This window comes from Schistocerca nitens, chromosome 6 (genome assembly GCF_023898315.1).
Source record: "Schistocerca nitens isolate TAMUIC-IGC-003100 chromosome 6, iqSchNite1.1, whole genome shotgun sequence".
In the NCBI taxonomy this organism is placed as follows: Eukaryota; Metazoa; Arthropoda; class Insecta; order Orthoptera; family Acrididae; genus Schistocerca; species Schistocerca nitens.
Window position 1 is genome coordinate 617603297 of NC_064619.1, and position 27015 is coordinate 617630311.

Sequence of the window (27015 nt, forward strand, 5' to 3'; positions counted from 1 at the left end):
CCCTTTTTATTTTCATAGACATCTTTTAAATGAAGATGCTAATTTTAAATTATCGCTGCATATCAGTTGTTTCAAGAACATTAATTGTATCTTTTACACTAATTATGTTCATAAAATACGTTATCTACGGTTTACAAACGATAAAAATGTCAATATTTATGTGACGCACCGTCACAGATGTTCCTCAAACCAATCACGAACAATTGTTGCCCGGTGATATGGCGCACTGTCATCGTGAACATAGAGTCGATGAATGGCTGCAAATGGTCTCCATCGTTTCCAGTCAATGATCGGTTCAGTTGGACCAGAGGATTCACTCCATTCCACGTAAACACATCCCAAACCATTATGGAGCCACCAACAGCTTACACAGTGCCTTGTTGGCACTGTTGACAACTTCGATCCATGGGTTTGTGGGGCCTGCACCATACTCGAACCGTACTATCAGCTCTTACCAACTGAAAGCGGCGCTCGTCCGACCAGGTCACGGTTTGAACCAATATGATGACGAGCCCAGGAGTGCCGCTACAGGCGATATCTTGCTGTTAGCAAAGGCAATCGCGTCGGTCGTCTGCTACCACAATACATTAACGCCTTATTTCGCAGCATTGTCCTAATGAACACGTTCGTCGTACATCCCACACTGTTTTCTGCGGTTATTTCATGCAGAGTTGCTTGTCTGTTAGCACTGACAACTCTACGCAGACGCCGCTGCTCTCGGTCGTTAAAGCCGTCGGCACACGGATCGTGCATCCGAGCGTTGAGCGTGCCGAGTTTCTGCGTCATAGCGTGGAATAGCACGTTCGGGAATCTTTCCGAACGTGCAAAGCAATAACTGCCATGTCAGATACTCTGAGCGTGCGTCTGAGCGTTGACCAATGAGATGGCACAACGCCACCTACGTCACACGGACGCCGTCTCCCTTCAGTACAGAATTGTGAGGCGCCATATTGGCATTCATTTCAAGCCTATGTGTATATATGCCGTTTCTGGGCAACAGCAAATTGAGAATCACTGGAAAACCCGTTGTTAACCGCGTGATTCGTTCCAATAAAATAAGGAGAAACATCATATTCGTGGCAAAAGAATTACTGTAACTTGCGTATTATGAGAGTATGCTATTTGAAGGCAGCGACACACTGAAATCCACCCAAAACGCATTGTTGTTGGTACACGTTGTTATAATTAAATTTCAATTATTAACATATCTACGATTAAGGTTTTTAGGAATGGTAATACACTATGGATAGATGCTGAAAGAACGTTGTTGGGTTAGTGGAATGAGTAGCATCACCAATTCGCATGACTTAGGGGATTTGAGGAGTGGTTCGTGGCCCGGCACTTGCAAACTTTTTTCCTTACATTTGCATTTTTATTAGGTTCTGATACTTTATTATTAGTTTAATATAAGTATATACTATAATATTTGATGTTATGTAAATATAAGTTGACCTTTTTTTGATGTGTGACTTCGTTCGATTGGCTTAATCTACAGGACAGCTTGCGCTACTTGTATAAAGATATTTTGCTCCTTTTTCTTTTACGCTTCACATGTTGCAAAGATTCTGCTACTGGGTAGGAACAGTGATCAAGTAAGGCTAACCTTGGGGTTTTTGTAAAATGTGGGAATGATGAAATAATGTTTATCTTATGCGGAGAAGTATTCCAAATTTGTACCGCACTGTTTGTAATGGAACTTTTATAAGCCTGTGTCCTTATTGATTGGGCATGGTACTTTCCTTTTCGTGGACGATGGAGGAAATGTGCGTTTTAATAGAGCTAACGTGGGAATTTTACAAGCGCCCGTTGAGTAAACAGTGTGATTTACGAACTAGAAACATCCCTCAACTGCCGCTGGAGTGCGTTGCGATCGCGTATACCACGTTGGAGCCCACGTACCGTATGCACAAGTCGCATCGTTCCTGAGCGTTCAGCAGCACGTTGAACTTGGCACTCTCGACGTCGTTCGACAGCACGATCCGTGTACCGACGGCATAACCGTCGCCCACTGCGTTGGCCGTGTCCGTGCTGAGAGGTAAAGCCTGAAATTTGGAGTTCTCGGCACGCTCTTGACACTGCGGATCTCGGAATATTCAATTCCCTAACGACTTCCGAAATGGAATGTCCCATGCGTCTAGTTCGAACTACCATTTCGCATTAAAAGTCTGTTAATTCCCGTCGCGCTGCCATAATCGAGCCGGGAACCTTTCCACGTCAATCACCTGAACACGAATGACAGCTCCGCCAATGCACTACCGTTTTATACCTCGTGTACGCGTTATTACCTCCATCTCTAAATGTGCATATCGTTATCCAACGACATTCGTCACATCAGTGGATGTGTATATACACCACTGGCCATTAAAATTGCTACACCAAGAAGAAATGCAGATGAAAAGCGGGTATTCATTGGGCCAATATATTATACTAGAACTGACATGTGGTTACATTTTCACGCAATTTGGGTGCATAGATCCTGAGAAATCAGTACCCAGAACAACCACCTCTGGCCGTAATAATGCCCTTGATACGCCTGGGCATTGAGTCCAACAGAGACTGGATGGCGTGTACAAGTACAGCTGCCCATGCAGCTTCAACACAATACCACAGTTCATCAAGGGTAGTGACTAAAGTATTGTGACGAGCCAGTTGCTCGGCCACCATTGACCAGACGCTTTCAGTTGGTGAGAGATCTGGAGAATGTGCTGGCCAGGGCAGCAGTCGAACATTTTCTGTATCCAGAAAGGCCCGTACAGGACCTGCAACATGCGGTCGTGCATTATCCTGCTGAAATGTATGGTTCCGCAGGGATCGAATGAAGGGTAAAGCCACGGATCGTAACACATCTGAAATGTAACGCCCACTGTTCAAAGTACCGTCAATGCGAACAAGAGGTGACCGAGACGTGTAACCAATGACACCCCATACTATCACGCTGGGTGATACACCAGTATGGTGATGACGTATACACGCTTCCAATGTGCGTTCACCGCGATGTCGTCAAACACGGATGCGACCATCATGATGCTGTAAACAGAACTTGAATTCATCAGAAAAAATGCCGTCTTGCCATTCGTGCACCTAAGTTCGTCGTTGAGTACACCATCGCAGGCGCTCCTGTTTGCCATGCAGCGTCAAGGGTAACCGCAGCCATGGTCTCCGATCTAATGGTCCATCCTGCTGCAAACGTCGTCGAACTGTTCGTGCAGATGGTTGTTGTCTTGCAAACGTCCCCATCTGTTGACTCAGGGATCGAGACGTGGCTGCACGATCCGTTACAGCCATGCGAATAAGATGCCTGTCATCTCGACTGCTAGTGATACGAGGCCGTTGGGATGCAGCACGGCGTTCCGTATTACCCTCCTGAACCCACCGATTCCATATTCTGCTAACAGTCATTGGATCTCGAGCAGCCTGCCGCGGTGGCCGTGCGGTTCTAGACGCTTCAGTCCGGAACCGCGAGTCTGCTACGGTCGTAGGTTCGAATCCTGCCTCGGGCATAGATGTGTGTGATATCCTTAGGTTAGTTAGATTTAAGTAGTTCTAAGTTCTAGGGGACTGATGACCTCAGATGTTAAGTCCCATAGTGCTCAGAGCCATTTGAACCATTTGATCTCGAGCAACGCGAGCAGCAATGTCATGATACAATAAACCGCAATCGCGATAGGCTACAATCCGACCTTTATCAAAGTCGGAAACGTGATGGTACGCATTTCTCCTCCTTACACGAGGCATCACAACAACGTTTCACCAGGCAACGCTGGTCAACTGCTGTTTGTGTATGAGAAATCGGTTGGAAACTTTCCTCACGTCAGCACGTTGTAGGTGTCGCCACCGGCGCCAACCTTGTGTGAATCCTCTGAAAAGCTAATCATTTGCATATCACAGATCTTCTTCGTGTCGGTTAAATTTCGCGTCTGTAGCACGTCATCTTCGTGGTGCAGCAATTTTAATGGGCAGTAGTATATGTATGTATGTTCAACACCCACACCTAAACTACAGGACCCATTTCAACCAAACTTTGTACACTTGCTACCTCGAAAGAAAAACCTTAGGGGTTAGAACGAGCTACCTCTCACAGTGGCAGTGGTGACGGTGCAAAAAGAGCGTAACGCACAGCTCACAAGTACCCAGATTGAACTCATCCAGTATTTGAGAATGACAGCACTTAACGACTTGTACCAAAGGGTACACACAATTGCTAGCCTTCGACAAACATTTTCCCGCTGACACCGACCCACAAAATGATGAAAGGAAGAAAGTTTACCGCTTGCTACATTTTCGATGTTACCTGTAACATCAGGTACGGCCTGCCATGGTGGCCGAGCGGTTCTAGGCGCCTCAGTCAGGAACCGCGCGACTGCTACGATCGCAGGTTCGAATCCTGCCTCGGGCATGGATGAGTTTGATGTCCTTAGGTTCGTTAGGTTTGGGTAGTTCTAAGTTCTAGGGTACTGATGACCTAAGATATTAAGTCCCATAGTGCTCAGAGCCATTTTGAACAATCAGGTATGACGTTTTCATTTATTATTTCATTACTACTAAATCTATTCGAAACACATTTTCGAGCTGTATCCACATATACAACTGCGTGTACCTGCAAAATTATATCTTGTCTGACACATAGTTCAAGATATATTACGCCATAAATACTGAGATGCGTGATAAAATAGGTTTACTTAAGAAGGAGAGCAAATTACCCAGAGTACACTCGTCCAGTATGTTATTATTACAGCACTTAGCGGCTTTCAATAAACTTTAAACGCAACTTCAAACCTTTTCTGAACTTTTTCTCGCTTAAACGCTTAACGACAAATATGTGCATACGAACTGCGACGCAGTCGCAAAACTGAGATGATACTCCAAAGGTATGCAATTTGACAAAGGTACTTGTGAGGAACGGTATCGAATGTCTTCTCGAAATCTAGAGATATTGAATCAACTTGAGGTCCCCAATAGGTAACACTCATTACTTCGTGTGAATAAACAGCCAGTTGCATTTCACAAGAACGATATCTTCTGATTCCATTTTGGTTAAGTGCCATTAGATCGGTTTTTTTTTTTTTCAGGTACTTCATAACGTGGGAATACAGTGTATGTTTCAAAATCCCTGTAAAAAGACATGGACGATGTGGTCACATACCCTGTGTGACAGATGAAATTAATGGCAGACGAGTACGATACTGATAAACTGTAGTTTGTTAACAAAACAGATTTCTTACACAACAATTATACGGTACCATCTGTAGTTTAAGTGCGTCGACTCCACTTCTGCTAGTGGCAATGGTGGCCATGGTCGAGGTGATAGCATGCGTTAGACAGCGTGGTCGTCAGCGCCCTTACTAAGCTAACTGGAAAATAGTGTGGCTAAAACGTGTAATATTACGTACCACCTCTGGTCAGACCACAGAGAGCGAGGACTGGCTACAAGACAAGTCAACGGATTCCGCCGTAGTTTAGTTGCTCCACAAGAGAGATACCCGAAAATACCAAACAATTATATTGGCAAGCACTCGAATTAAAAGGTTTGCGAAAGCCAACAGAGAATAATCTTTCCGCAGTGTATTCGTGTATGGGACGGGACGAAGCCACAGTATACAGAGTAAGGGAAAACAAGTTGATAGTGGGATCAGCTCAGAGTAGGGGACGAAGAAACAAGAACAATTTTCGAAGCAACCACGGGTTGACATGGCACCGTTGTGGGGACACCGTCATAAAACTACAGCCAATCAGCAGCGAGAGCGCGACAGGAAGTGAAGGTGTTTGGGTGTGTGCAGGAGTGCGGTATTCCACTCTGAGAGTAAGGCCTCATTCGAATAGTGTTGGGGCGCAGGTGTACCACGAGAGTAGTCTTCCAGGTCTACCAATTCAACGCCACCGAACTTTTTGGTTTTGTGAAAGGCCGCACCTACCAGCCACCAGTCGACACCCGCAAACAGCTGGAAGCTAGGATTTTTGAGGCCGCGACCTTCGTTCGCAACTTGGCAGAAATTTTTCGGGAGGATGTGCCAGTAATTTCTTCGAGGATGTCACTGTGCTGCCTAAACGACGCTACAAACAGTAATTTTCAGTTTTTGCCGTAAAAATGTGATCTACAAAAAAAGGAGTGTTTAAAATTTAAGTTGCTTCCATCATTTTCTTAGTTGGCACTCACAGATTTACTGTACTTGCTAGCATAAAAATTTACTCACGCTCTCTGTATATTAGCAAAATTAAATACATGTAGCAATTAATTTTCATTATTAACAAAATTGCAGCTAACCGCTATCCTCTATCTTAGTGCACTGCTGTTCTGCAGTATAGTTTATTATGTTAGCAATTTAATGGCATTGCGGTGCATTCAGCGTACTTAACTTGATCGTCAAGCTTTACGCAGAAACATCAGAGAAAATGCACGTGTAACATGGATATGATGTGAATTTATAGTTTGCTTAACTTAGACTGTTCAGCTGAAACCGTTATTATTATTTTTCTGGAGAAGCGGTCTGTCTATGCAGCTAAGTAAAAGGTTGTTTGTTTTTATGCAATACAGGCATCGCTTCTTTTTTATTTGCGAAGCATTTTTAGAGCCTTGTAATATATGTTTGTTGTATGCATATAATTAATGTTTTTGCAGATATACTCCTATAGTATAGTCTTTTCATTGTCTCTTATTTTTAGCTAAGAAACAACTTTTTGGAGCTCACGTTTCCTGAGACAATAGTAATAATAATAATAATAATAATAATCCATTGCAGCAGAATTATTGAAATGATCAGAAACAAAGACTATAAATCATCTACAGCTGCTTTAGACAACATTTTGAAAGCTAAAAGAATCCAGAAGAGTGGAAAACATCCATCCGCTATTCAAAAAGGAAGACAAACAAAATGTCAACAATTACAGAGGAGTGGAACTTCTACCAGTGCCATACAAAATACTATCAAAAATTCTCCAGGACAGAGTGGTAGAAACTTTAGACAACCAATTGGGAGAATATCAGGGAGGTTATCGAAAGGGAACATCCTGCACAGAACATATTTTTAATCTAAAATCAATCATTCGCCGCAGAATGTTAGCCATCAAACTTATAACAGTATCATTTATTGATTTCAAAAAACCATTTCATTCGCTGGACAATAGAGACAATAGATAACATCAATAGAAAATTTGGTGTTAAAGCAAAATTAGCAAACATAATTCATGAAACTCTAACAAAGATATCTGAAGTTAAATTTATGGAAGAACTATCTCAGCCATTTGAAATAAAAACTGTTGTTAGACAAGGGGATAGTTCTAGAAAAAAATTATAAGAATCTGGAATGTTGAGCTAAAGAATTACAAAATTGAACCAATAATTCTAGGAAAGAGAAAAAATGGAATGAAGGTTAGCTGCCTGGCTTTTGCACACGATTCTGCAGTCAGGAAATCTGACAGACGCAGCTATTCAGGTAAATCTTCTAACAGAAATAACAAATGCAACTGTTCTCAAAATTCAGCTGAAAAAACAAAATTCATGACAAACATAAAAAATGCACCAAAATTCACAGAAACACCGATTCGTAAAATTGTGCGAGTAAGTAAATTCAAATATGTTGAAGATATTACACAACAGAATGCACTTGAAAAATTTTAGCAGATGTAAGAATTAACAAAATGGAGAGAGCTTATGTTTTGAAAAAGAATATTTACAACAAGAAATACATGCCTAGAAAAACCAAATTAAAACACTATACTACAGTGGTACGACCAGATTGTTTCTATGGATGTGAATGCCTAACAATGAATTATAAGCTGGACGGAACAGAGGTACCTGAAAAACGGATAGTTAGAAAAATAATGGGTGTAATACAAGCTACAGATGGCTGGAAAATGAGAAGCAATGAGGAGATCTACAAAAGTCAGAAGTAATGGCTAAAAGAAATTTAATCTCTTTTGGATACCTCTACCGAATGAGCTAGAACAGGTTCACAAAATAAATACTGCTGTATTTCTGGAAGAAGAAACCGACAATAGCATGGATTACAGAAATAAGGAAACATCTAGAAAGGAACAACACCAAAAAACCGGAAATAACAGACAGAAATCTTTTCAAGAATAAAATATCAAATTTAGAAGGCTTTTAGTGCAGAAGAAATAAGAAATCTAGAGTAACGTATACAAAAGAAAGGAGAAGACATCATGGGAAGATGATAATGGAGTAATGGAAAAATAGAAAACAACAAGCAAATTAGAGGAGCTGAAGTTGTTACGCGATCCTAGTTGGTCGAAACGAAATATATTAAAAATATAAAATTATAATAGATGCTGCACGAAGAAAAGATACTGATATTGTCAGTTCAAGGGTCTCGCATAACAGACGACAACACTCTAGGCTTCGGCAGCTACAGTCTATTCAAGAGCAAAAGAAACGGGAAAATAGACAAAGGAGTTCTACTTCTGGGAATGGCCTTTGCGGTCAACAAAAGGATCTTCCCATCAGTAATACAAGTGAAATCAACAAACAGAAGAGTGATGACGACGAGGCTGAAATGCGCTTATAAGTCTTACACTATAATCAACACACATGCAGCAATTATTCAAGATAGTAAGGAGTCAATAATTACTGGGATGAATTAGAGAAAACCATGAGAAAAATCCCTAAGGGAGATGTTAAAATTTTATTGGGTGATTTAAACTCACAATTAGGCCGAGTAAAGAGCTTCGGAGAAAAGATAGGACAATACTCAGGAGCCAGATTCATTAACAAGAATTGGCAGACTGGACGAGCAATGTTACCAACACAATATGAGAATAATGTCAACTCACTTCAAGAAAACCAAGACGTGAAAGTCACTGTTCAAATCCTTGAGAAGATACCAAATCGACCATGTAGCAATTACGCATAAGAACCACAGAAAAATCATGAATGTAGAAGTCAGAACATAAGCAAACATAGAGTCCGATCATTATATCACCAGAATCGAAAAGAGACTGACACCAAGTGGAATGAAGAAGAAAACCACGCTGATATCAGAGTTCGATATGACGAAATAAAGTCAAGGATCAAAGACGAATGGTGCGACAGGACAGTCACGACAATGGAAAAATTCTATGAAGAAGATAAATAGTAAGGCGAAAGAGAAAATTCCTCTACTGAAAAAAGTACATCCATGGTGGAATTACACATGGGATGGAGCAATTCAGAACAGGAAATTAAAATGTTAGATGGGACAAGTTTGTTGAAATACACACACTTCCGCGCGCTCTTCACTGATTGCATCTCGTTTTATGACCGTAGCTCCAACAAGGGTGTACTTCAAACCTGTGATGTTTGGAAAATTGTGCTCGATTCGACATCCCCTACCCTGCTCTGATTTTACTAGCGGGCTGTTTTTCTCCACCCTACATGGTGCAATACTAGATTCTCTCTGCTATGTACCTTGTAGGGTTGTTAACAGAGTATGCCGATGTGGATAACGCTTATATCTCTCCATTTCCCTGCCTAGCGCTGATGACGGTTTCCCATTCGCAGCTGGGATCAATGTGACATGTACTCGCTGTGTGTGCAGGCTCTCACAGTCCTATTTAAAGTAGGTAGCATTTCAGAATGATTTGACGAACAAGTTGAGGGTGCAATCATTTCAACAAAAGCGTTTTCCGTTTCGGCAAGACCTTTTCATAAAATTTCAACTACCATATTTTTCCTACAAATGCAAAAATATCTTGTTTACTTCCACCTATGTAAACAGAAACTATTATTATTATTATCATCCAGTGCATTTTGCATTGCGTGGTGAAGGTCATCTTCTGTGCAGGTGGCTGGACACAGTCGATACTGAAGCATATGTTGAACAGTCTGTTCTTCCCCGCAGGTACATTGGGTTTTATTTTTATCGATGTATCCCCATTTTGGCAGGTTAACCCGTGAGCTTCCCACTCCTGGCCTCAGCCTATTCAAGGACATCCAGCTTGGCCAATTCTCATCATGACCATGGCGTTAAGATTCCGAAAATCCATTCCAACCAGGAGGGTGTGATGTCTCAGCCCTCCAAAGTTTCAGCGGTTTTTAGCTTCTCCTATGTTCTGAGGAAACTTTTCCTTGACCTTAGTCGTTGTGAGTATAGATGTTGCCCATGCATGGGATGCGTTTTTACCTGCACTAGTTTCGTTCTTTCGTTGTTTGCTGCTATTTCTCTTCGAACAGGAGTTGGTGCAATTCCTGAAAGGTGGTAGAACCATTCGACTGGAGTAGAGTTCAAACAGCCGGTTATAATTCTGCATGTTTCGTTTAGGGCAGTATCCACCTGTTCGACATTGGTTGACTTATACCAAACAGCTTGACTGCCGCGCTATGATTCAGTCAGTTTCCTCAGAAGGTTGTTCTTGGCGGAGAGGTTTGATTTGTAATGTCAGAAATGACCACCGTAATAAAGTAAGCGAAATCACAGCTCAAAACGAAAGATTTAAGTGTTCGTTTTCCCCAGGTGTTATTCGACAATGGAACGGTCGGGAAAATGTTTCTGCGTACCCTCTATGATACACTTAGATCTGAATTGCAGAGTAGTGATGCAGATGTACACGTAGATTTAGAGAGCTGAACCAACCAGCAGTACATCTACGGACAGAGCCAGATGGAGAACACTTTTTCACGCAAACGACAGACACACCTTCCTCGCACCCCTCCTCACACATTCACGCATCATCTTTCTTTGCTTCGATTTTCACTCGTGTCTCAAATGCAGTAATCGCCCACCATAGCTAAGTGGTAGCATTCGTGCTTTACACGCGGTGGAACTCGGTTCGATAACTGGTGAAAGAATCAAATCAAACTGAAAAGCCTTCAGACGAAAAAATTTGCACCGAGCTTTAAGCCACATGAGATTTACTATTTATCAATAAACACCATAATATAAATTTTGTTATCAAATATCCAGGATGTATCAAAAGTAATAGCGAAAACAGACCATGTTGCTGTGATCTTCTGTCCAATGTCAGAGTTCATGCAGCTCCCCACGCTACTCTATCCTGTGCAAGCCTCTTCATCTGCGAATAACTACTGCAACCTACATCCATTTCAACCTAGTTAATGCATTCCTCCTCCAGTCTTCTTGTACAAGTTTTTACTCCCAATATTTTCCTCCAATATCGAACTGACAATTCCTTCATGCCTCAGACTGTGTCCAAACAACCGATCCCTTCTCTTAGCCAAGTTGATCCACAAATTTCTTTTCTCCCCAGTTCGATACAATACTTCCTCATTAGTGACGCAAACTACTTATGTACTCACCAACTCATCAGGTTTCTTTTTGCGGTGCCTCATTTGAGAAGAATCTATTCTCTTCTTGTCTGAACTTATCGTCCACGTCTCATTTCCATTCACTCCAGGCAAATACCTTCTGAAAAGACTTACCGACACTTAAATTAGATATTAGCAAATGTCTCTTTTTTCAGAAATTCTTTTCGTGCTATTTCCAGTTTGCATTTTATGTCCTCTCTACTTGGGCCTTCATCAGTTATTTTGCGGCCCAAACAGCAAAACCTATTACTTTTAATGTCTCGTCTCCTAACCTAATTCCCTCAGCATCGCCTGAAATAATTCCACTATATTCCATTACACATGCTTCACTTTCGTTGACGCACGTCTTACGACCACTTTTCACAGCAATATCAACTCTGTTCAACTGTTCTTCCACGTCCTTTGCCGTCTCTGGCCGGATTACAATATCATTGGAAAACATCAAAGTTTTTATTTCTTCTCCGTGAACTTTTAATTTTCCAAATTTTGCTTTCGTTTCCTTTACTGCTTGATCAATGTACAGATTGAAAACATCCGGCGTAGGCTAGATCGCTGTCACTTCCTTCTCTACTTCTGCTCTCGTTCATGTCCTTCGACCTTTTGTGATTTTCCATTCTTCTGGGAATAATTCGTGTGAGTATTTTGCAACCATGACTTACTAAACTGATGTTTCGCTAATTTTCACACCTGTCAGGACCTGCCTTTCTTTGGGATTCGAATCATTACTTTCTTTTTGAAGACTGAAAGTATTTCGCAAGTCCCGTACATGCAGCACACCAGGTGGAATAGTTTTGTCAAGGCTGGCTCTCCCAAGCATCTCAATAATTATGAAGAAATTTTGTCTACTCCAGGTGCCTTGTTTCCATTTGATCCTTTACTGTTGTGTCAAATTCTTCTCAAAGTACCATATTTAAAACATTTTTATCTACTTCTTCTTACCTTTCTGTAATGTTGTGTTCAAGGTCATTTCTCTTGTAGAGCCCCTCTATACAGGGTGGACCCCTAAGAGCGTGCAAAAATTTAACGGGATACAGATTCTGCTCCACTGAACAATTTGAGGTAGGCAACCTGGTGTCGTAGAAGCGAGCCTAAGGAGATAAGGAAATAAACTTGTTGACCGCTTTGTCTAGCATTACTGTCTTCCAGCTTATTTACAACTAACAAGCGTACAAGTTTAAAAGTACTGTGCTGTTTATTGACACGTACATTCTTTACTTTCTGGAAGGAAACAAGGACGAGCCTGATTACAAGGAAGTCATGACTCAGATTTTGTTTACTGGATTGGAATGGGAGGTCCTATTCCATGGCCTGCGAGGTAACCTGACCTGAATGCCCTTGATTATTTCCTATGGAGATATCTGAAGTCACTTGTGTATGAGATCCCAATGGCTACAGAGATGGAATTAGTTGCCAGAATTGTCGCTGCTTCTGATGTAATTCGAAACGCACCAGGGATACTTGTCAGGGTGCGCCAGAATCTTGTTCGCCGACATCATGCTTGCATTGAGATTGATGGCCGTCGGTTTCAGCACATTTTATAAGATACAGTACAAACGGTATGTTCATTGCGTCAGTGGTGGTATTTGCAGTGACTGATGTAAATAAAAAAGTACACAGTAACGTGATTTTATTCCTATTATGTCCTTGAGTTGGCTTTTCCGACCCCAGGCTCCCTTCCTCAAATTGTTCAGTGGAGCAGAATCAATGTCCCGTTAAATTTTTGCACGCTCTTACTGGTCCTCCCTGTATATTCCTTCTACCGTCCTACATTTTCTTCTTTCCTTGGTTATGGATTGCCATTTTAGTTATTGATATTTATACAGCTATAAGTGCTTCTGCAGCTTTGCATTTGTCCTCTAATCATTCTTACTTAGTCATTTCTCTTTCTGCCTGTTTCAATATTTAGACACCAGTATTCGCTGTGACCTACTTCATTTGTTGCATTTTTATTATTTCTCCTTTCGTCAGTTAAATTCAATATTATTGCTTCATCCAACGACTTCTACTAAGCTTTGTCATTTAACCCACTGCAACCTTTGCTGCTTTCACTATTCAGTCCCTCAAAGCTATCAATTTGCCTTCTACTGCATTCCTTTCCCCTGTTTCAGTCAAACGCTGCCGAATGCTCGCTCTGAAACGGTCGATAATCTCCAATTCTTTCAACTTGTCCGGGTCCCATCTCCTTAACTATCTTTTTGTAGTTTCTTCAGTGTTAAACTGCAGTTTATAGCCGATAAATTATGCCGAGAATACACACCTGCCCCTGGAAATTTATCACAGTTTAAAATAGGATTTCTAAATCTCTGACTTATCATTATACAGGGTGGTCCATTGATAGTGACCGGGCCAAATATCTCACGAAATAAGCATCAAATGAAAAAACTACAAAGAACGAAACTCGTCTAGCTTGAAAGGGGAAACCAGATGGCGCTATGGTTGGCCCGTTAGATGGCGCTGCCATAGGTAAAACGGATATCAACAGCGTTTTTTTTTAAATAGGAACCCCCATTTTTTATTACATATTCGAGTAGTACGTAAAGAAATATGAATGTTTTAGTTGGACCATTTTTTGCGCTTTGTGATAGATGGCGCTATAATAGTCACAAACGTATAAGTACGTGGTATCACGTAACATTCCGCCAGTGCCAACGGTATTTGCTTCGTGATACATTACCCGTGTTAAAATGGACCGTTTACCAATTGCGGAATAGGTCGATATCGTTTTGATGTATGGCTATTGTGATCAAAATGCCCAACGGGCATGTGCTATGTATGCTGCTCGGTATCCTGGACGACATCATCCAAGTGTCCGGACCGTTCGCCGGATAGTTACGTTATTTAAGGAGACAGGAAATGTTCAGCCACATGTGAAACGTCAACCAAGACCTGCAACAAATGATGATGCCTAAGTACGTGTTTTAGCTGCTGTCGCGGCTAATCCGCACATCAGTAGCAGGCAAATTGCGCGAGAATCGGGAATCTCAAAAACGTCGGTGTTGAGAATGCTACATCAACATCGATTGCACCCGTACCATATTTTTATGCACCAGCAATTGCATGGCGACGACTCTGAACGTCGTTTACAGTTCTTCCACTGGGCACAAGAGAAATTACGGGACGATGACAGATTTTTTGCTCGCGTTCTATTTAGCGACGAAGCATCATTCACCAACAGTGGTAACGTAAACCGGCATAATATGCACTACTGGGCAACGGAAAATCCACGATGGCTGCGACAAGTGGAACATCAGCGACCTTAGCGGGTTAATGTATGGTGCGGCATTACGGGAGGAAGAATAATTGGCCCCCATTTTATCGATGACGGTCTAAATGCTGCAATGTATGCTAATTTCCTACGTAATGTTCTACCGATGTTACTTCACTGCATGACAGAATGGCAATGTACTTCGAACATGATGGATGTCCGGCACGTAGCTCGCATGCGGTTGAAGCGGTATTGAATAGCATATTTCATGACAGATGGATTGGTCGTCGAAGCACCATACCATGGCCCACACGTTCACCGGATCTGACGTCCCCGGATTTCTTTCTGTGGGGAGAGTTGAAGGATATTTGCTATCGTGATCCACCGACAACGTCTGACAACATGCGTCAGCGCATTGTCAATGCATGTGCGAACATTACGGAAGGCGAACTACTCGCTCTTGAGAGGAATGTCGTTACACGTATTGCCAAATGCACTGAGGTTGACGGTCATCATTTTGGGCATTTATTGCATTAATGTGGTATTTACAGGTAATCACGCTGTAACAGCATGCGTTCTCAGAAATGATAAGTTCACAAAAGTACATGTATCACATTGGAACAACCGAAATAAAATGTTCAAACGTACCTACGTTCTGTATTTTAATTTAAAAAACCTACCTGTTACCAACTGTTCGTCTAAAATTGTGAGCCATATGTTTGACTATTACAGCGCCATCTATCACAAAGAGAAAAAAGTGGTCCAACTAAAACATTCATATTTCTTTACGTACTACACGAATATGTAATAAAGAATGGGGGTTCCTATTTTAAAAAACGCAGCTGATATCCGTTTGACGTATTGCCGCGCCATCTAGCGGGCCAACCATAGCGCCATCTGGTTTTCCCCTTCAAGCTAGACAAGTTTCGTTATTTGTAGTTTTTTCGTTTGACGCTTATTTAGTGAGATATTTGGCCCGGTCACGATCAAAAGACCACGCCGTATAATTAATATGAAAACTTCCAGTGGCTCCAGCTCTCTTCCACGAATACATTCTTACAAGATTCTTAAACCGAGTGTTAGCCGTGATTAAATTATGATGTTCTGCGAAAAATACTATGTGGCGGGTCCCTCTTTCATTTCTTCCCCCAGCTCATATTCTCCTTTTTTTATCGTTCTTTCCCTGCTATTGAATTCCAGTCCCCCACAATTAAATTTTCCTCTCCCTTAAGTATATGAATAACTTCTTTCATCTCATCATACATTCTGTCAATCTCTTCATTATCTCCGGAGCTAATTGTCATACAAACTTGTTCAAATGTAATTGGTACACGTTTCGTGCCTGTCTTGACCATTATAGTGTGTTCACTATGATATTCGGTTGTTAAAGTACCAGCATTTCACGTTTTCAATGGCTTATCTCGCGGTTTCATTAAGGGGCTCCGGAAAGGCTCAAAATCATGAAAAGTTCAATATTTACTTTTTTGCGTTTTCTGAATCTGCAGACTATTACCTTTTAATAGATATATAATTTATTCAATTCCGAAGACTACAACTATTTTTAAATTTTTTTTGAAGTGTGTTCTACATGGGCGTGACCCACTGTGGCGCTGTTAAACTGCTGTCAAATGGTGTTATTATTAACGTCCGTGTTCATCAGGTACATTTTAGTGATGTGAGATAAAGTATGTGTTGTGGCTAACCTGTGATGGTTCAATATATATCGCTGGTGTGATTGTCGATGGTTTCATGTTTATTTACTCTGTCGTTATCTCGAAAATATTCGTAATTAATTCTGTTTCTTGAGTCTCTGTTTTGTTGAAGTATAATAATGAGTAAAAGTAAAGTTATTAGAAATCCTCTGAAGGCTTTTAAGAGAAGGAGAAATGTTGGAAAGCCAAAGGTATTTAGAAATATGGGAATGAAGATAGGTTCTAACATGGTACGAGCGATGCTTGCTTTAGACAAGGAACGCCTTCGGGCTGCAGACAGGGCTGTAAAGAGTCTAGAAATACAAGCAAGAGTAAACAGGAGGAGGAACAAGAAGAAGCTGGAGGAGGAGTTTGCAGAGGATGAAGATAATCCATCCTATGGACCTGGAATGCACTAAAAAGTTAATCCAATCTTTGTCGCTCGATTCCCAAAACTTTTATTTTCTCATACTAATTACATGTTTTCTAAGGATCTTCCAAACATATTTGTTTCAAACTTTCAGTAAATGTTACACAGTACCTTCTGCATAATTTAACACAGCCTTTTTCCAAAAAACTGTATATTTTTGAATATATAAATAAAAAATTGCAAAAAAATGTTGTGAATTTTCATTACAATTGAAAAAAAAATCATCTTTAATAACTGAACTAAAATTTTGTAAAATCCCTGTGTTAAGTTGTAGCCCATATTCCAATAAATAATCTGTAAAAAGTTCAACTTCCTACCTCAAATACTTTGTGAGAAAAGATGTAATTTATAAGCGTTATTTTAACATTGCAAGTATAGGGCGTTCCGGAGCCCCTTAACGTGTCCTCTTACAATATTAATCACTTAAATATGTTAATTACACAAAATATGTATTTCCGAAATTTCATTACTCTACGTTAATTATTTTTTGGTGTTGCGATTTTTTTTCGTCAGTGTATTTCGTAACTCAGTGCAAAGAGGAGTGTAGTATTGCATCCAAATGCGAGGACTACACGTAGAACGCCTATAATGGATACAAATGTACAGTTAATTGTACCGTTAATACGTTAACTGTTGAAGCAATATAGTATTTCTTGCTATGGTGGGCTATGGATTTAATGTCAGTCCAGTTAAATGTGGAGTTAATAGGAAAGTTTACATTTGAATTTTGTTTATACAAACTGGAACAATGCTTCGGAAGTCTGTGGCGGTTCGTATGCAGATACGTGTTCGCTTGCAAGTATCTGCTTCTATTATCGTGTGTTTTAACCGGTGTCGGTTTTCGCTTCTAATTATATAATATATAGTCCGCCCCGAAAGCTGAATGGTCAGCGTGACGGACTGCCGTCCTAAGGGGCCCGGGTTCGATTCCTGGCTGGGTCGGGGATTTTCTCCGCTCAGGGACTGGATGTTGTGTTGTCTTCATCATCATTTCATCACCATCCGGCGCGCAGGTCGCCTAATGTGGCGTCGAATGTAATAAGACCTGCACCAAGGCGGCCGGACCTGCCCAGTGAGGGGCCTCCCGACCAATGACGCCAAAAGCTCATTTCCATATAAATTATATCTAATATATAATATATAGATATAATATACCGTATATAAATTTCGCATTTGCGCGCCTCTGGCGCCCCAAGTGGCCGCTTGTGTCCTTTGCGCCTTAAACAGGTCTTATCAATGGCGGCTGTATTGTAGCTCAGCCAACCAAGACCAAAATATGACGACTGGAAGAAAAAATTTGCATAGCCGGAAATATTTTTACAATGGTAGGCGGGAGTCTAATAGACAACATACCAAAAATCCTGATCAGTAGGATGAGGGGGGGGGGGGTGGATGGCGTTTGAAGGTTACTTTTTATGTTCTTCTTGAATAACTGGAAAGGCGTGGTTTGTAGCGAAAATGTTTCCATGTAAACAATAAATCTACGGCGGGCGTCCAATACGTAACGCAACACATTTTTTTCTCGCCTAATTCCAGCTGAAAAAATGCATAATTTGTTGTGGAATATCGTGAAATATTTCCGTTGCACCCCCCATAGTTCCATGAAATTCCTATAGGTGGGTTGGGCGAGATCCAATGACTGTTAGCCGAATATGAAATCGGTGGGTTCAGGAGGGTAATACGGAACGCCGTGCTGGATCCCAACGGCCTCGTATCACAAGCAGTCGAGATGACAGACATCTCATCCGCATGGCTGTACGGATCATGCAGCCACGTCTCGATCCCTGAGTCAACAGATGGGGACGTTTGCAAGACAACAACCATCTGCACGAACAGTTCGACGACGTTTGCAGCAGCATGGACTATCAACTCGGAGACCATGGCTGCGGTTACCCTTGGCGCCTGCAACACAGACAGGAGCGCCTGCGATGGTGTACTCAACGACGAACCTGGGAGCACGAATGGCAAAACGTCATTTTTTCTGATGAATCCAGGTTCTGTTTACAGCATCATGGTGGTCGCATCCGTGTTTGGCGACATCGCGGTGAACGCACATTGGAAGCGTGTATTCGTCATCGCCATACTGGCGTATCACACGGCGTGATGGTATGAGGTGCCATTGGTTACACGTCTCTGTCTCCTCTTGTTCGCATTGACGGCACTTCGAATAGTGGACGTTCCATTTCAGATGTGTTGCGATTCGTGGCTCTACCCTTCATTCGATCCCTGCGAAACCCTACATTTCAGCAGGATAATGCACGACCGCATGTTGCAGGTCCTGTACGGGCCTTTCTGGATACAGAAAATGTTCGATTGCTGCCATGGCCAGCACATTCTTCAGATCTCTCACCAACTGAAAACGTTTGATCAATGGTGGCCGAGCAACTGCGCGTCACAATACGCCAGTCACTACTCTTGACGAACTGTGGTATCTTGTTGAAGCTGCATGGGCAGCTGTACCTGTACATGCCATCCAATTTCTGTTTGACTCAATGCCCAGGCGTATCAAGGCCGTTATTACGGCCAGAGGTGGTTGTTCTGGGTATTGATTTCTCAGGATCTATGCACCCAAATTGCGTGAAAATGTAATCACATGCCGGCCGCAGGTGGCTGAGCGGTTCTAGGCGCTTCAGTCTGGAACCGCGCGACCGCTACGTCACAGGTTCGAATCCTGCCTCGCGCATGGATGTGTGTGATGTCCTTACGTTAGTTAAGTTTAAGTAGTTCTAAGTTCTAGGGGACTGATGACCTGAGATGTTAAGTCCCATAGTGATCAGAGCCATTTGACCCATTTTTTTGTAATCACATGTCAGTTCTAGTGTAATATATTTGTCCAATGGATACCCGTTTATCATCTGCATTTCTTCTTGGTGTAGCAATTTTAATGGCCAGTAGTGTATTAGTCCTAGAGAAAAAATGGATAAGAGATTTTTTTGAAGGAAATGTGATGTAGAATTTTTTGTGTCAAACATTTTGGCTAGAAGCGGCTGTTTCTGAAATCGTTAAGAAAAACATAAAAAGGTGACCTTTGATCCCCTGCATCCCTCGCACACATCCTACCGGTCAGCACTTTTAGTGTGTTGTTAATGGCGCTCACGCCTACCGCCGTACAAATGTTTGCGACTACTCTAATTTTTCCCCTTAATTTTCCTTCCTTGACCGGACTACACGAGTCACCGGTTTCTGCTGTGTTGCCACTTCCGCTCAGCAAAGCATAGTCCCTGCCAGTTCTCAAGTGGCAAACCATTCTGGACGTGAAATGTAGTCCTTAAAAAAATAAAAGTAATGTAATTCTGGGGCCCTAATTAAAACTAAGAATACTTTTTTACCTGCATAGAGACACTGTGGAGATACCACAGGTGAATTTCAAATTTGCTACGGGATTTTTTTCAGGGGACAGAGACATATAATTTCGTTATTTGTTACGACTTAAAGGAAACTAGATATTGTCTGTGGAACAGGCGATATAATATTTACAGTTTTTTACTGAAGTTGTATTAATCGCAACAGTCAGTAAGAAGACTGACCGGCTTTACTTGCTAAGTAGTCAAATGGTTCAAATGGCTCTATGGGACTTAACATCTGAGGTCATCTGTCCGGGAGAAAATAAATGTTTAAATGTTTGTCAAATCTTATGGGACTTAACTGCTAAGCTCATCAGTCCCTAAGCTTACACACTACTTAACCCAAATTATCCTATGACAAACACACACATCCATGCCAGAGGGAGGACTCGAACCTCATTCGGGAGGACGACGGTTCAATCCCGTCTCCAGCCATCCTGATTTAGGTTTTCCGTGATTTCCCTAAATCGTTTCAGGCAAATGCCGGGATGGTTCCTTTGAAAGGGCACGGCCGATTTCCTTCCCAATCCTTCCCTAACCCGAGCTTGCGCTCCGTCTGTAATGACCTCGTTGTCGACGGGACGTTAAACACTAACCACCACCACCACCACTCGAACCTCCGCCGGGATCAGCCGCACATGTCCCGTAGAACTCAGAACTACTTAAACCTAACCAACCTAAGGACATCACACACATCCATGCTGGAGGCAGGATTCGAACCTTCGACCGTAGCGGTCGCGCGGTTCCAGACTGTAGCGCCTAGAACCACTCGGCCACTCCAGCCGGCTAAGTAATCACTACAGTTATTCTGTTTAAAAAAGGTTCAAATGGCTCTGAGCACTATGGGACTTAGCTTCTGAGGTCATCAGTCCCCAAGAACTTAGAACTACTTAAACCTAACTAACCTAAGGACATCACACACATCCTTGCCCGAGGCAGGATTTGAACCTGCGACCGTGGCGGTCGCGCGGCTCCAGACTGTAGCGCCTAGAACCGCTCGGTCACTCCAGCCGGCTATTCTGTTTATTACAGAGTAATGGTCACAACATACAAATTGAGTTTTTGTATGCTGCTATCATTACTGCGACACGTTACTCTGTAACAAACTGAATGATTCTGATGATGACTGCCTAGCAGCTGAAACATGTCAACCTTTTAGTAATTGTTGCGATCAATACAATTTCAGTGAACACTTTGCGAGTTAGATGTTGGCAAAATTTCAAAAGAAAGGTCGTTTTCCGAAGCTTATAAATGACGAACGCAATGTGATACGGAACACTGGAACGATTCATTGCAGAGTGAGGTATTTCGGTAAGAAACTAAAAAAAAAAAAACGTAGATCAGTGATGTCAACAGTTTTCGAGATGCGATAAGATTGGAACTGTTACCCAGAATAAAAACCGAATCGTTTTAAAAAGCAATAAGCGTAACTCAGGCCGTAATTACAATGAAGAACGCGTTTTCACAAGAACAGGGATTCTAAACGGATGTTTGTTACTCGTGAATTCCAGAAGTTTTCTTACGTATTTTTGTATGACTTAGAGACTTCAAAGCGGTTTTCTGTACCTGCGGAGAGCGTAGCTTAGTGGCAGATGTACCTACCTGTTCCCGCCGGCGGCGCCATGACGACTGCAGTCAACTGTCAGGGCGGTCTGCGCGAACAGCCCCCACGGCGCATGCGCTGCTCCCGTGTCACATCTCGCCGCCTCCGGCTCGTGTTAATCAGGTGAGGTTAGTGGGCCGGTAATCTCGCTCGCTTCTTCCATTGTCCGCTTGTTTGCCGGATTGACATAACAGTTTCCAGTCTGGTACTGAGTAACACAGCAACCCAGCTTGCACAGAGTAACATCTCTCGCTTATCAGCTAATAGACTGACTCTGACGTCCAATAAACCGTATTATACCTATCTACTTGCTTCTGTACACACGGCATCAACAAAAAGAAATAGTGGAGGCAACACTGCGACGGCAGTGAAGCAAACTGAACATGCCTCCGCAATTTTTATACTGGCAAAACCAATAAACGTGATACAGCATAAAGGCAGATAGAATGTGTCAAATAACTAAGAAATAATATCGGAGTGTTAATCTTTACCAGTTACAGCCAGAAGCGAAATTACCACTGATTATGAAGCACGAAACTTGATATACCTAGTTACTTAGTATAGTGAAGAGCCAAAGAAACTGGTACATCTGCCTAATATCGCATAACCACCCCCTCCCCCCCCCCCCCTCTCCCGAGCACGCAGAAAAGTCCCAACACGAAGTGGAATGGAGTCGACTAATGTCTGAAGGAGCGCTGGAGGGAATAGACACCATGAATCCTGGGCTGTCCATACATCGGTAAGGGTACAAGGAGGTGGAGATCTCTTCTGAACGGCACGTTGCAATGCATGCCAGATGTGCTCAGTAATGTTCATGTCTGGGGAGTTTGGTGGCCAGCGGAAATGTTGAAACTCAGAAAAGCGTTCCTGGAGCCATTCTGTAGCAATTCTAGACGTGCACTGTGTCGTATCGTCCTGCTGGAATTGCCCGTCGGAATGCACAATGGACATGAATGGATGCCGGTAATCAGACAGGATGGTTACGTTCGTGTCACATGTCAGAGTCGTATCTAGACGTATCAGGGGTCCCATATGACCAACTGCACACACCCCATACCATTACAGAGCCTCCACCAACTTGAACAGTCTCCTGCTGACATGCAGGGTCCATGGATTCATGTGGTTCCCTCCATAATCGTACACGTCCATCCGCTCGATACAATTTGAAACGAGACTCGTCCGACCAGGCAACACGTTTCCAGTCCAATGTCGGTGATGACGGGCCCAGGTGAGGCGTAAAACTTTGCGTCGTACAGTCATCAAGGGTACACAAGTGGGCCTTCCGCTCCGAAAGCCCATATCGATTATGTTTCTTTGAATGGTTCACACGCTGACTTTTGTTGATGGGCCAGCAGTGAAATTTGTTGTAATTTTCGAAGCTGTTGGACATCTGTCACGTTGAACGATTCTCTTCAGGCGTCGTTGGTACCGTTCTTGCAGGACTTTTTCCGGCCGCAGCGATGTCGGAGATTTGATATTTTACCGGATTCCTGATATTCGCGGTACACACGTGAGATGGTCGTACGGGAAAATCCCCATTTCATCGCTTCCTCTTAGATGCTGTGTCCCATCGCTCGTGCGCCGACTCTAACACCACGTTCAAACTCACTTAAACCTTGATACCTTGCCATTGTAGCAGCAGTAACCATCTAACAACTGCGCTAGACACTAGTTGTCGTATATAGACGTTGCCCGCCGTAGCATCGTACTCTGCCTGTTTACGTATCTCTGTATTTGATTACGCATGCCTACACCAGTTCCTTTGGCGCTTCAGTCCATCTCAGCACTAAATAATACATATAAACACGCCAGTCCCAAACGATGAATATCGTGACATTCAAAATAAGGAGGCATGGTCTGGAAAATTCAGTTTAGGATCAGTCATCGTTTAGTATGCTCTTCACTATACATAAGACGCATCCAATAAAGAAAAATTCCAAAATCCGTTGGAGATATGTCTAACCCACAAGTTCTGAATGACAAAGTTCAGAAAAAAACTTTCTAGAAAAAGTTTACTATTATATAAATCGTATTTAGCATATGGTTAATTCTGTATATGAATTTGAAGTAAACTGTCTGTTGCTTGGATAAGAAACTCTGACTCATACGTCAGATACATTACAACCTAACCCACCCGGTCAGTAGAATAGACAAAGAAGCTGACGGATGATCGTAAGTTTATGAAAAAGAGCGGAAGTTTATGAAATTAATACTGAAGACACTGCCTACGTTTCTCCTGAATTAGTTTATCATCTGCTCGCTGTACACACTGCACAACAAAATTACAGAATCACGTTTTTGAAACTTCGTCATTGTCTTCCATTGCGACGCGTAACTTTGAAATTTGGCACAAAGGTGCGGACAACCTTCCTCTGAATGGTGTCCTGCGGCGTCATCCTCTGGCCTGGCGACGCTTCAGACAGCAATACGTCGTAACGTGCCGAGAGAAGGCCACAGCTCAGAAGTTCATGTGAGCTTTAAGGTGGGTTAATGCTGCCACGCTAACACCAAATTCCACCACAATTCTCCCCTGCGCCAGCGTGGGGCGTTGGTATCAGGAGGTTTTCTCACGGCTGGTCGAGAAGTACATTTCAGACACACCGCCGTTCAGAACCGACATACATGAAAAACGTACACATAATGTAAGAAAAAATTTGTAAATTTGTGGTAAGGTTCAGTGGGACCAAACTGCTGAGGTCATCGGTCCCTAGGCTTACTCACTACGTAATGTAGCTTAAACTAAGTTACGCTGAGGACGACACACACACCGATCCCCGAGGAAGGACTCGAACCTCCGACGGGGGCAGCCGCGCCAACTGTGACAAGGCGCCTGAAAACGCGCGGCTACCATGCGCGGCACATAATGTAAGAGCAAGAAGGTATATAGTCTAGAAAGAAAAGGTAACCAAACAAATACACTCCTGGAAATGGAAAAAAGAACACATTGACACCGGTGTGTCAGACCCACCATACTTGCTCCGGACACTGCGAGAGGGCTGTACAAGCAATGATCACACGCACGGCACAGCGGACACACCAGGAACCGCGGTGTTGGCCGTCGAATGGCGCTAGCTGCGCAGCATTTGTGCACCGCCGCCGTCAGTGTCAGCCAGTTTGCCGTGGCATACGGAGCTCCATCGCAGTCTTTAACACTGGTAGCATGCCGCGACAGCGTGGACGTGAACCGTATGTGCAGTTGACGGACTTTGAGCGAGGGCGTATAGTGGGCATGCGGGAGGCCGGGTGGACGTACCGCCGAATTGCTCAACACGTGGGGCGTGAGGTCTCCACAGTACATCGATGTTGTCGCCAGTGGTCGGCGGAAGGTGCACGTGCCCGTCGACCTGGGACCGGACCGCAGCGACGCACGGATGCACGCCAAGACCGTAGGATCCTACGCAGTGCCGTAGCGGACCGCACCGCCACTTCCCAGCAAATTAGGGACACTGTTGCTCCTGGGGTATCGGCGAGGACCATTCGCAACCGTCTCCATGAAGCTGGGCTACGGTCCCGCACACCGTTAGGCCGTCTTCCGCTCACGCCCCAACATCGTGCAGCCCGCCTCCAGTGGTGTCGCGACAGGCGTGAATGGAGGGACGAATGGAGACGTGTCGTCTTCAGCGATGAGAGTCGCTTCTGCCTTGGTGCCAATGATGGTCGTATGCGTGTTTGGCGCCGTGCAGGTGAGCGCCACAATCAGGACTGCATACGACCGAGGCACACAGGGCCAACACCCGGCATCATGGTGTGGGGAGCGATCTCCTACACTGGCCGTACACCACTGGTGATCGTCGAGGGGACACTGAATAGTGCACGGTACATCCAAACCGTCATCGAACCCATCGTTCTACCATTCCTAGACCGGCAAGGGAACTTGCTGTTCCAACAGGACAATGCACGTCCGCATGTATCCCGTGCCACCCAACGTGCTCTAGAAGCTGTAAGTCAACTACCCTGGCCAGCAAGATCTCCGGATCTGTCCCCCATTGAGCATGTTTGGGACTGGATGAAGCGTCGTCTCACGCGGTCTGCACGTCCAGCACGAACGCTGGTCCAACTGAGGCGCCAGGTGGAAATGGCATGGCAAGCCGTTCCACAGGACTACATCCAGCATCTCTACGATCGTCTCCATGGGAGAATAGCAGCCTGCATTGCTGCGAAAGGTGGATATACACTGTACTAGTGCCGACATTGTGCATGCTCTGTTGCCTGTGTCTATGTGCCTGTGGTTCTGTCAGTGTGATCATGTGATGTATCTGACCCCAGGAATGTGTCAATAAAGTTTCCCCTTCCTGGGACAATGAATTCACGGTGTTCTTATTTCAATCATGGTTCACGAAAGGAAAAAGGATAGGGAAATGAGTACACTTCAGAGTCTCAGTCAGGCTGTGCGATATTTTATCCTAGCATCATATACTGCTTTAACGTGCTGATCACCATTCTAACTTCATTAACTACTTCATTAACTTATACCATCACTGAAACCTCATACTTTCCTCACAACACCTTCCCTCTGAATTTACCTGATAAAAACATCATGACCATACTTTCTTCAAATATTTCATTACCACATCACCATAACCACATAATATAACCATTATTCAACCTGCTTTTACTCATTTATATTTCCACATTCCAATCACCATCTTTCTTCTACCATAGCATATATGCAACTTTATTCAACTTTCCTTCTAGGCGCTACAATCTGGAATGGCGCGACCACTACGGTCGCAGGTTCGAATCCTGCCTCGAGCGTGGGTGTGTGTGATGTCATTAGGTTGGTTAGGTTTAAGTAGTTCTAAGTTCTAGGGGACTGATGGTACTATATTTATAACTTCTAACAGTAAATGTTTATCCTAACTGAACTCTCATAAAATAATGGTCTCTGTAATGCACTTATATTCACAAAAACATTTCATTAGAAAATAAAACCAACCAAATTCATTATCATACACACATGAACATGAAAAATATTTCATCAGAAATGCAATGCAGCGAAGTTTCTTATCACAGACATATGTAGCAAAAATCATTATCGTAAAGTAGCAAATAAAATGAAATACACATTCTTAGGCTAAAGCATATCATACACAAAACGTGCAATGTAGCAACTAAAGCAAAATATGCCATCAGATAAATGCAAGATACCAGTGTCATCACAAAATCCCGATAACAAATCAGTGTCAAAAGGTATGTTGGCGCACCAGTAATTGTGTAACGCATAGGTTCACATAAAGCAATAGCTATGTCAAGCAATAATCACATTATGCAACAAAATTATAAGTGCTAATATGCAAAAAAGGGGAAAAACTTTATGGATTGGTAGCATATTATTCATTAAATGTTCATTTTTTACACAAAAGTACATCTGTATTTCAATACTCACAGTTGAAAAAGAAAACAAATGTGGTCAAAAATCTAGTTTAAACACTCATATGTTCGATCTCTAGGGAAACTCAAGGTGTGTAGTTAGAAAGGTGTGTAG

General features: G+C 42.9%; 1 protein-coding gene across 1 annotated transcript in view; it reads right to left on the bottom strand.

Moving 5' to 3' along the window:
• Nucleotides 1–21551, bottom strand: part of LOC126263524 (sodium/hydrogen exchanger 9B2-like) — a 147477-nt gene extending 125926 nt beyond the window's left edge. The window contains exon 1 of the mRNA XM_049960618.1: nt 21530–21551. Coding sequence (XP_049816575.1) covers nt 21530–21551 — 22 coding nt within the window. The remainder of the gene's footprint in view (nt 1–21529) is intronic.
• Between the last annotated feature and the right edge of the window lie 5464 nt (nt 21552–27015).